The 12412-nt window shown below is 38.3% G+C and overlaps 1 protein-coding gene across 4 annotated transcripts in view; it reads right to left on the minus strand.

Moving 5' to 3' along the window:
- Positions 1 to 434: 434 nt before the first annotated feature.
- LOC104224009 (DExH-box ATP-dependent RNA helicase DExH14) overlaps positions 435 to 12412 on the minus strand; it is a 58571-nt gene continuing 46593 nt past the window's right edge. For 2 of the 4 annotated variants that reach the window (XM_070147779.1, XM_070147780.1), the window contains 4 exons: positions 3798 to 3968; positions 1827 to 1976; positions 1628 to 1759; positions 966 to 1237 (listed from right to left, as the gene is read on the minus strand). In XM_070147779.1, the coding sequence (XP_070003880.1) occupies positions 1163 to 1237; positions 1628 to 1759; positions 1827 to 1976; positions 3798 to 3968 (528 nt within the window). In that variant the 3' untranslated portion in view covers positions 966 to 1162. Of the gene's footprint in view, positions 781 to 846; positions 911 to 965; positions 1238 to 1627; positions 1760 to 1826; positions 1977 to 3797; positions 3969 to 12412 lie in introns of those variants that run through there. The other 2 variants (XR_011400359.1, XR_011400360.1) reach the window with 2 other exon arrangements.

Consider the following 12412-nt stretch of genomic DNA (forward strand, 5'->3'; position numbering starts at 1 on the left):
TTAACAAAACGATTATCACGACTTATTCAATTTCAAAAAATAAATAACTACAAACAAATATTAATTCGATCAACTCCATTAAAGTCGTGACTCAACCTTGTTTATGAAACGAACTTGGCTTTGTTTTATCTCCCTTATGAAATGAACTTGGCTTTGTCAACCTAGTATAAGCATTGAAATTTTATATTTCTTTCTTTTAAGTAAATATTGATAGTTTGATAAACTGTAAAGCTTTATCAGAAAGAACTAAAACTTTAAAATTTGCAATCTGATGAAGTTAATTAATACCAAAATAAAGAGCTAGGTCTCACACTATCACACTTAAGCGTGTGGAGTTTGACAAATGAAGTACATGAAGATTACCAATGACTTTCGTGGGTGAGGAAACAACTAGTGAGTCCCATTGTTTATATTAAATCCGAGAAAAACCTAACTTTTATAGTGAATGATTTTATATATATGATGTTATAGAGATGTCCGACCTTAATATGATATCCGCATGAAATAAAACAGCTTATATCGAGTTCTGTCGTTTATATATCCAGCATCTCTCCCGTCATTTGCCGATGTAGTATTTGCCAAGTATTTTATGTACACTCCCCCAGGGCTTCTGTGACCTACTATAGATCTGTTATCCAGTACTTGAAACTCGCTTGTGTACTTTGTTGAATAGTAACTATTTTAGACAGTAATTAGAAAAAAACAAAAGGATGTGCTGGAAAAGTTGTTGGATTCATATGACTTCCAACAGTATCTTGATGCATATTTGTTTAACTGCATCTACGTGAAAAGCAAAAATGAAGTAGCTGATTAGGAGAATGTTGGCTAGTAGCTGCACCTGGGAAGTAGTCTAGTTCCAATCCTGCTTTTTTTTTTTACTTTTGACTTTTTGAGCTGTACATAGTTTTTACTTGGTAATGAAAATTTTGTTTACCAAAAAACAAAACCCAAAAAAAGAAAAAAAAGAAAGAAAGATGAGGATCCATTGCTCAAAAGGTATTACAAAGCAATACTCAACAATGTTTCATTTCTAAAGAAGCCATTAGCATACCTCTAATGACTGATGGGAACATTGCATTTCAATCTGGAGTTTCTATACAACAGCAGCAGCAACAACAACTGTGCCTCGGTCCCATATGGAGTTGCTATAGTTTGTCCGAAATTATGCCAATCCTTCGATCGAGTATTCTTGCTCAAACCCAAGATAACAATCCGATACTAGAATGAGCTTTATCCCCTGAAATTGAAAATACCCAATATTATGTCTCAACTGAGGAAGAATTATATCTATTATTAGCAGAGACAGAAAAGGGACATGTTTATTTTTCCCTTTTCTGGGGGTAGGCAGGTGGGAGGATTGTATCTTGATTCCCAAAATAAAGAAGGCAAACAGGTCTCAAACTCCTAATAGCTAATCTGCTATCAACTTTTCTTTTTGGTTTGTGTGGGGGGTAGGGGGCAGGTGTTTAATTTCTCAAAAGGCCATATAACAAGGAAGTGACTGCTAAGCTACTGGGACATTGGTGCTACTAGAAGAGGGGGAAGCAGCAGCTCACAGGAGTACTGAAAGCTGGCAGGTTTAGTGAATATCAAAACAAGTACGTATACTATATCAATGGATATGAACCTGGAAATTGGTCAGAACGGATGGCAAATCCATGTTTGTCTGCAAACGACCAGAGAAAGACATTCTCTTCAGAGCATACAGTTCACTTGCCGAAGTATTACAAAGGACTAACCACCAAGCTTCATCTTTTACCTGAAAAGACCAAAATGTTAGTGTCTTTGGGATGCTCCAGGATACAAAGCAAGCAGAAGCTCAATACCTTTGGATATCGTGGGGTAAAAGCTTTTGCTGTTCTTCGCTGAGTGTTCGCATCTTCCAATCTAATGTTCAAGGTAAAAATCTTGCCACCATTAGATTCCTTCTTCTGAATCTTTAGTCGAACTTGAATCCGAGGGAAGTGCTGCATATCCTGTCCAAACAGTACAAGTATGTGAATCAGATCTGCAATTAGTATACATGTTACCACAAGCATAGATTTTCCGTACTCGCCATACACAGTACATGAGCAGTTTATGACAAATAAAACACACACATTAGGACGTGCAACCATTAGAGTATCGGTACAAAGTCTACTTCATTAGCATAAATTAAGAGATCCTTTGATTTCCTGAGAGGAAACAACAGGAGGGCCCCAAAAAACATGGAAATTATTCTCAGGGATCGAGTGAGAGGCAGTAAGGAAATTTTGGAACTCATAACAAGAGGGAAAAACAGAGTCTGTCTAAAGAAAAGCTCTAAAACGAAAGTGTGCAGTTCCGGCCCCTTCTCCGCGCTGAGTCTCGAGCTCGAGATTTGAATTTCTTCACAGTAGTATCCCCATTGACTTCTGCTTTACTAATGACATAATTGGCTTTGTTCCAAAATTAAGTCTTTCAGCATCAAGTTGGCACAACAAGTGGAGAATACTACTTCAACAAGGTTCTGCTGAAGACAATCATTTCCATTGAAGACATAACTAAGTAAATAAAAGAGTGCTCTCTCTAACCGCTAAAGCTTTAAGAAGAGATGGTCACACAATTCAACATGGTATCAGAGAAGGTAGATGTTCGGGTTCAAATCTCACCGTCATCCATTATCAATAAAGGATTTTCACGTACTGGACCCATGAAAAAGAATTACGCCCGCACATGAGGAGCGCGTCGAAGACATAATTATGTAAATAAAGGTGTACTTCCTCTAATAGTTTAAACTATTAGATGAGATGGTAACATATTCAACAATGTCCTTCCATATGCTTGACAATGTTCCCCATATATCACTATACAGCCTCATTTACAGAGATGCATATTCACAATGTGATCTATAGCTAAGGACTGACAAAATAGGAAGCTACTGGTACACATTCATACTAAGCTAAGAACTAAACCAAGAAGCCTGACAGAGGAAAACTGTAGTTACAAAGAATTAAATGGACTAAGAATTAGAGCAACTCACATGCAGGTAGCCCCTCTTTCAACTTCGAAAAATTAGTTTACCAGTCAAAATAGATTAAGTGATTTATCAAAAAAACCCGGGGGGGGGGGGGGGGAGGTTAAGGGGTTCAATCAGTAGGATCAGAAATGTTCCCCGACAGTTCTGATGATTAAGGATGTATCAGAGTTTGGATCATGATCATGAGATACTGAGTTCCAGTGTTTTTCCAGTTAACCAAATATGTTAATGTTTGCTATGATCAAAATGGATAGGTTAATGAAGCTTGAAACCTTTTCCCAGTTTAAAAGTTCAAGCTTCATTGTTTTTTTAATTCCGGAAGAAATCACGCGTATGGACTGTCCTGGTACCTCATTTTGGACCAATTTCAGCATGTCTTTTCAACACATACCCCAAACTGTCCTGCTACCTCATTTTGGACCAACTTCAGCATGTCTTTTCAACACATACCCCAAACGTAAATCCATAATGTTTAAAACACTAAAACAGTGAGATTATTTTTTTTAAAAAAGGTCTTTTTCTTTCTAGTTTTCCCCAAGGTTATGCCTATACCTATCAAGCAGCTATGTCTGCAGTCTAAGGCTGAAAAACCATACAAATAGACGTGTTAAAATTAATTTCTGAAACATGCCTTCTATATGTTTCTTCTATAACACTCTGGACTAAGTTCTACTCATAGATGATCGATGCATGTTCAAAACAAACATTCTTAGGATACAAGCAAATCAATAATTTTTCAGTGAGAGAGTAATGATGATTTTTGCAAAACACCACGAACTACTAAAACTAATTAGAGCACCTGATAGAGTCTCGAGGCAGCTGAACTCCCAGTGATAGCTGGCAAAGATTTTGAAGGACAATCCAACAGCTGCTGGATACTAGCAATACCTTTTTTATGCAATAAGCTGACTAGATCATCAGTCATGCATGGTAACATCCAAAAAGGAGAGTCCCTGTCAAACCACAATCCCTGCAGATTAAACAAAGACATCAAGGACACAGTACAGTTGCTAATGACCTAGTTTATAATGAAGGGAAAAATTATGCAAGAATACCAAGAACCTGTCTAAAACCACCATTCAGAAGATATTATAGGCGACCAATCAATCAACTACCCCTTGATCCCAAACTAGTTGGACTGGTTATAAAATCATCTGTAGCTTTTTCATCTCTATTCTGCCCCATTTCGTTCAATACTTATCGATTGTCTTCTAAAATGGAATAACGGTTTTCTAAAATAAAGATTCTCCAAATCTTGAACTTATTCCTACGTGCAAAAACAAATCTTTAACCGAACAGAAAACTCCTAGCAAATGCTAGACCAGATCTAAGCGTAACAACAATGAACTTTTAATCCTAACAATTTGGCATCTCACCTATATGGATCATTTGCTTCCGTCCTATTCACATCTAAGTTTTCCATGGGTTCGAGAAAAAAAATTCTTTTGAGACAACTTTCTCTTTATGTAATTTCTGCCTACCTCATATCCTTTTCACACCATCAATCATCATAATTATGCTATTCTTGAAATTAATGCATATGGAGGTTTAGCATGAGGGGTGTTCATAAAAACCCGAAAAACCGAACCAAACTGAAAAGCAAACCAAACCGACCAAAAAACCGATACTTTTTGGTTTGGTTTGGTTTTGGTTTTGAATTTTAAAAACCGATCAAATTTGGTTTGGTTTTGGTTTTAATCAGAAAAAAACCGAACCAAACCGACTATAGGAGTAGCTATTTCAAATTTATTATTACACCTATATATATGTATATTGTTATACAAAGTTTCAAAAAATTTATGGTAAATGTTAATAGTTTGCACTTTTAATATAGTTCTTTACCTTTACATTCTAGTTTGATTGGTAGTTTTCTTTGTTTAGTGTAAGAATCCATTTCGTGTTAAAAATATTGAGTCCTTAAATTATTCATCACTATTTGATTCAATTATCATCAATATATTTTGGTACATAATAGATTTCTCAAAAGGGTAATTGATTTGATAGTGTTACATCGAAAACGTAGTCGCCGGAATATGTGTTTGGTAGTGTATGTCTTATATTTAAGAAAAAAACGAAAAAACCGAAAAACCGACATAAACCGAATCGAGAAAAACCGACTTAATTGGTTTGGTTTGGTTCTAATATTTGAAAAATCGACTTACTTGGTTTGGTTTCTTTTTAGGAAAAAACCGATCCAAATCGAACCATGAACACCCCTCATGACATAGTAAAATCATTTCAGTGTTACTTGGACCATCGGTTCGATTTATCGTTTTCTAATCTTTTCCAGTTTTGTATGACTACAGATCCATCTTATTATCCTCATTTCTCTTACTTTTTGGATGACAGAGTGCCCGAGTCAGCTTGCACGCATCTCTATTGTATCACGGGGTGCTTGCTACTTCCTACCAGCATAGGTACCCGGTAACTTTACCCACCAAGGCTTAGGCAAATGCCAAGAAATCGCCTAGTTTTTTTGTCTTCGATGGGATTTGAATTTGAGACCTCATTGACAACTAGATAATATCCGCATTTCTACTACATTCATCTTGTTGATATTGGACCTAGAGGACTAACATTCACTCCCATGTATCATAATTAGTCTCACAACTGTTTTAGAAATTTATTTTCAAAATGGTTGGAAAGAAAAGAAATACTAGCAAGTTTGTGCACGGCCAAATTTTGGTGCGTAATACTGATCACAAATAAATTTCCAATTCAGATACTTCAGTACTTTCACTTGATCTAGATATAAGAATTAGTGATAAGCTGGATACAAACATCTACATAGTGATAAGCATATGTTTCACGTTCAAATAATTTACAGAATGCAATAAAACAGAAACATGCTAGACATCCATTAAGACAACATCAGTAGATAGTAGGATGCTACTCTTATAAGAGTATTTTATCAGTAAAATTAAGGAGTTGTTTGGAAAGCCAACTAGGAGTTGGATATTGGTGTCATTGGATGTAATTACACAATTTGACATGTTTGTCACGCCAAGTAATTACTTGAGCTGCATGGAATTGGTTGTAATTGGAGAGGTGTAATTACACCTCCAATTCTCAAGGGAAAGGTGAGAATTGGTGGTAATTACATTGTGTAATTACAAGGTTAATTTTTAATTTCTTTTTCTTTTTTAAATTTATTTCTTCATAATTTTTTATTTCCATTATTTTAATTTATGTTTTAATTTTAAAATATATTTTTCTTTGTACATTATTTATCTTCTATTTCTCTACATTTACTTTTTGTGATTCCATGTAATTGCTCGTATATTTTATTTTTTATTTGTTCTATATTCTTCATTTAGCGTAACTGCGTTATTATTCTAGTTTTTGAAACAACACCTCCTAATATTAGAAATAATGAGTGATGCCTTTAAAGTAGAATTTCGTTGTTGAATGAGGTTATAAACTTATGTTTCATAATCTTAACTTGTATTAGAACTTATTTTATTATGTTAGAATTTAACATATGTTATATAATTTTATTTTATTGTTTTGGATTTTAAAATTGTGTTATATTTATGGTTCCTGTTAGATATGTACATAATGTAGTCTTGCCCCACATTGGAATAGGAGTAGTATGTCCTTGTATAGTATAGCTATAAATAAGGACCTCTTGTATTGTATTAAACACACAATATCAATATATCATATTTTCTCCCGTGCCTTCTCACATGGTATCAGAGCTATCGTGAGAGATTTATAACTGTGCATAAATTCCAGCGATTCCGGGAAGTGAAATCAGTCACCGGAACCCTTTTTTCCGGCGATTTTTCAAAGTTGTTTTGCTTCTGCTTTGTCTCGGTCAGTGTTGTGCAAAATCCAACAGTACCACAAGAGTAGTCACTGTCCGGCGACCAAACCCCAGTGAAAATCTCCGGCGGTACTATAGCTGTCGGAAGAAACTTTTCCGGCGAAGTTCTGACGTCGCGTGGGCCACCTTGCGGCCATTGTTTGGTAACGACTCTTCAGGACAAATTGTTCCCCTTGCAATTCTGAGCCTACCCATCCAGGTTACACCAAATTCCGACTACTTTTATATTTTTCCGATGTGAACAGTGATTTCAGAAGTGGATTGCCGGCCATTTTTTGAAAAAGTTTCTTCAGAACAGTTGGGTCGTCTGGTAATTCCGATCCTACCCTTACTGTTTTTATTTCATTCTGACCACTATGAATTTTTTCCGGTTGCTACAGTATTTCTGGCATGAACAGTGTTTTTCACGCAGAAACAGTGTTTTCTTAGCGATTTCTTCAGTTTTTCCAAAGGAGTTACTAATTTCCACTATTTCAAGTTAAACCCTACTACTATTAATTGTAGCGACATGGGAACCGATACTTCGAATAGTCGGATGGTTTCTTTAGCGGATTATTTTGAGTTTCTTCAGTACAAAGCAGGTAAGCAGACATCTTCTGAGATAGCTTCCGTTGTTCAAACAGGTGATAGCGTGACTTGTGTCTCTTAATCTTCATCCTCTGAGTCTTGGGTCATTGATTCAGGTGCATCGGATCATATTTTTGGTAACACATCTCTTTTCACTACTATTTCGTATTCTCAATCTCTTCCAAGAGTCACAATGGCCAATGGGTCTCAAACCATGGCAACTGCAATAGGTCAAGCAAGCCCAATTCCTTCCTTACCTTTAGATTCAGTTCTTTATGTCCCTAATAGTCCTTTTAATCTCATAGTTGTTAGTCGCCTAGCCAAATCGCTTAAATGTGTCGTTTTATTTCTTGATGATCATGGTTTTATACAGGAACGCAATAAATAGTAGTTCTCAATCTCTTCCACAAGTCACAATGGCAAATGAGTCTCAAACCATGGCAACTGCAATAGGTCAAGCAAGCCCAATTCCTTCCTTACCTTTAGATTCAGTTCTTTATGTCCCTAATAGTCCTTTTAATCTCATAGCTGTTAGTCGCCTAGCCAAATCGCTTAGATGTGTCGTTTTATTTCTTGATGATCATGTTTTTATACAGGAATGCAGTACAGGGAAGATCATTGGTACCGGGCGTGAATCAAATGGACTTTATTACCTTATCCTTTTTAAATCACATGGACTCACATCTTGTCTTCCATCACCAACTTGTCCTGTTACTGATTCACCAGCTTTATTACATAAACGGTTGGGACATCCCAGTTTGTCAAAACTTCAGAAAATAGTACCTGGTTTATCTCACTTGTCAGCTCTAGAGTGTGAGTCATGTCAGCTCGGTAAGCATACTCGCTCTCATTTCCCTCGACGTATTGATAATCGAGCAGAGTCACCTTTTACTTTAGTCCATTCAGATGTTTGGGGTCCTGGTCGGGTCAGTTCTACATTAGGATTCCGCTACTTTGTCAGTTTCTGAAGGTGTTGGTTTATGTTTAGTCAACAATGGCATGCCAATTGGAAGAGTTGGTGGAAAGAGTTGGTGTGGATGCTAGGAGGAAGCTTCCTCCTTTGATGTCACCAATGACATCAAGAGGAGGTCTTTACCTCTATAAATAGATGCACTCCTTCATTTGTAGAAACCATCCCAAAAATAATACAACACATTGTAGTGAGTAGAGAGTTAAGAGAGAAATTCTCTTAAGTGTAATTGGGAACTCTCCCCTTCCTTTGTTAATATTAAAAAGGCAACTGTTCTCTGGTGGACGTAGGATTATTTTGATCCGAACCACGTTAAATCTTGTGTTCTTTCTTTTACGTTTCCGCTAACAATTGGTATCAGAGCGACAGGATTCTTTAACGATCCAAGGAGAAAGAACAAGCAAATATGAGTTCCATGAAGTTTGAAATTGATAGATTCAATGGACGCAACAACTTCAATATCTGGAAGATCCAGATGATGGCGTTACTGCGGAGGGAAGGTTCAATCCATGCTATTGACGGAAAGTATCCTACGGATATATCAGCTCCCGACAAGGAGAAGATTGAAGGGGATGCATTGAGTGCAATCCAACTATCCCTTGCACCTAACGTGCTTTGTGAAGTGAGTACGGGTACCGAAGAGACGGCCAAACAGTTATGGGAAAAGCTAGAAGGGCTATACCAAGACCGATCAGTGACAACAAGGATGTTGTTACAACGGCGTCTTCACACATTTAAGATGGGGTCAGGTACTTCGTTACAAGATCATTTAGATGCGTTCAATAAACTTGTCATGGACTTACAGATTGCAGGAATTAAAAAGGAGGAGGAGACGCTTGCATGTGCTTTGCTATTTTCATTGACTTCAGGATATCGTGATATTGAGAATTCAATGATGTATAGCAAGGAGCCTATCAAGCTTGAGCAAGTGCGGCAGGCACTTAACTCTAGTGATGTGCGGAGGCACATTGAAGGAGATAGAGATGACCAGGCAAGTGGCCTCTTTGTAAGAGGCCGGACTAGCCAACAGGGAAAGACCAAATCAAAGCACAGATCAAAGTCTCGTGTGAACAAGAAGAATACAGAGTGTTGGGGTTGTGGCAAGAAGGGGCACTTTGAACGAGACTGCCCAATGTCAAAGTCCAAGGAAAAGGCGAGTGCATCCACAGTTGAACAGGTACATGATTTTGATAATGATTATGTACTAACAACATCGTGTAATAATAATAGTAGTTATGGAAACAAATGGGTGTTAGACTCTGCTTGCACTCTGCATATGACGTTCCGAAAAGACTGGTTTAGCAGCTATGAGAAAAGTGGAGGAACCGTAGTAATGGGCAATAATGCAACTTGTGCAATAGTTGGCATTGGCTCAGTTCGGGTTCGCTGCCATGATGGAGTCGTGAGGACTATTACACAAGTCCGTCATGTTCCTGATCTGAAGAAGAATTTGATCTCCCTGAGTACTCTGGATGAACAAGGCTACAGGTACATGAGCGAAGCAGGAACTATAAAGGTGACTAAAGGTTCTTTAGTCATGCTGAAAGGCAAGCTGGAGAACGGCCTTTACACATTGGCCGGAAGCACCATTGTTGGCTCTGCAAATGCATCTACAGTGCAGTTATCTAATGATGACAAGGCAAGACTATGGCACATGAGACTGGGTCATATGAGCGCACGTGGACTGGAGATGTTGAGCAATCGTAACCTTTTGGAAGGTGAGAAGATCAGCACACTTGACTTCTGTGAGCACTGCGTTCTAGGGAAGCAAAAGAAGGTCAGCTTCAGCACTGGCAAACACAAGACAAGAGGAGTGCTAGACTACATCCATTCAGATTTATGGGGTCCCTCTAAACTTCCATCGAAGGGCAAAAAGAGGTATCTTCTCACTTTTATTGATGATTTCTCACGAAAGGTTTGGGTGCATTTTTTGAAGGCAAAAAGTGATGCTTTTGAAGCATTTAAAGAGTGGAAGATTTTGGTTGAAAATCAAATGGAGCGGAAAATCAAGTATCTTCGCACAGACAATGGCTTGGAGTTTTGCAATGAAGAGTTTAATGAATTCTGCAAGGTTCATGGGATCTCAAGACATAGGACTGTCAGGCATACCCCACAGCAGAATGGAGTTGCCGAGAGAATGAACAAAACTCTTCTTGAAAAGGCTCGTTGTATGCTCGTACAAGCCAAAATGTCCAAAGTATTTTGGGCTGAAGCAGTTCACACTGCTGCTCATATTGTCAATCGATCTCCAGCATCGACAATTGACTTTAAGACTCCGAATGAGGTATGGTCAGGTGAACCCTCTAACTATTCATACTTACGAGTATTTGGGTGTCCAGCTTATTATCATGTTAATGAAGGAAAGCTTGAACCAAGAGCTAAGAAAGCCATATTCGTAGGGTATGTGGATGGAATAAAAGGGTACAAACTTTGGTGTTTGTATTTACTCAAATTTATAGTTAGTAGAGATGTCACCTTTGATGAATCCTCTATACTTAATCCCCGTAAAGTTTCCGTGGAGTTTTCAGGAAACAAGAACGACGAGCAGGTGGAGCTTCCGGTGGAGCTTGCCAAGGAAAAGGATCAAGAGACTCGGGTTAAAGATGAGTCAGAAGATGTAGACCTTGAAGAACTTGCTGTCAATGAACCATACACAATTGCGAAGAGGAGGGAGAAGAGGCAGACACGAGAACCGGAACGCCTTATAGATCAAGCAAACTTGATTGCATATGCGTTCGTAGCTGCACAAGAAGAGATTAAGGATCTGGAGCCCTCCTCGTATATTGAAGCAACTTCTTGCAAGGATGCTGTACAATGGCGGTTAGCCATGACTGAAGAGATGGAGTCTCTTCACAAGAATCAGACATGGGTCTTAGTGAAAAGACAAAAGGGGAAGAGGACAGTTGGATGCAAGTGGGTCTACCGAAAGAAAGAGGGAATTCCTGAAGTGGAAGATGCTAGGTTCAAGGCGAGATTGGTTGCAAAAGGATTCAGTCAGAAGGAGGGAATTGACTACAATGAAATTTTCTCTCCAGTCGTGAAGCATAGCTCAATTCGCGTGCTACTAGCATTGGTTGCCCAATTTGACTTGGAGCTTCAACAGCTTGATGTCAAAACTGCTTTCTTACACGGTGATCTAGAAGAGACAATCTATATGGATCAGCCTGAAGGTTTCCTAGCTGAGGGGAAAGAAGATCACGTATGCCATCTGGTAACTCAATGATTTATTTACTGTTGTATGTTGATGATATGCTTATTGCTGCTAACAACATTACAGAGATAAATGCTTTGAAGAAACTGTTGAGTAAGGAATTTGACATGAAGGATTTAGGAGCTGCAAAGAAAATCCTTGGTATGGAGATTTCAAGAGAAGACGGTGTTGTACATCTTTCTCAGAAGAGGTATATTGAAAGGGTTCTCAAGAGATTCAATATGCATACGTGCAAGCCTGTCAGTACACCATTAGCTCCTCATTTTAAACTTTCAGAGTTACAAATGCCTCAGTCCGAGGATGAGGTGGAGCATATGTCAAAGATTCCTTATGCCAGTGCAGTTGGTAGCATTATGTATGCTATGGTATGCACACGTCCAGATATTGCTCAATCTGTAAGTGTGGTAAGTAGATACATGTCCAGCCCAGGAAAGAGGCATTGGGAAGCTGTCAAGTGGATATTGAGATATCTCAAAGGAGCTTCTGGTGTTGGTCTGACCTTTCGAAAAAGTGGTGGAGGTATTTCAATTCTCGGTTATGTAGATTCTGACTATGCAGGAGATCTTGACAGAAGAAGGTCCACAACTGGATACATCTTTACCCTCGTTGGCAGTGCCGTTAGTTGGAAGTCGACTCTGCAGTCGATTGCCGCTTTGTCTACGACAGAAGCAGAATACATGGCAGCAGCGGAGGCGGTGAAGGAAGCTATCTGGTTGAAAGGTTTAGTAGCGGAATTGAGTTTGGTTCAGCTGGAATCAACTCTTAGATGTGATAGTCAGAGTGCTATTCATCTAATGAAAAATCAGAGATTTCATGAGCGCACTAAACACATTGATGTCA

This window comes from Nicotiana sylvestris, chromosome 6 (assembly GCF_000393655.2).
Source record: "Nicotiana sylvestris chromosome 6, ASM39365v2, whole genome shotgun sequence".
NCBI lineage: Eukaryota > Viridiplantae > Streptophyta > Magnoliopsida > Solanales > Solanaceae > Nicotiana > Nicotiana sylvestris.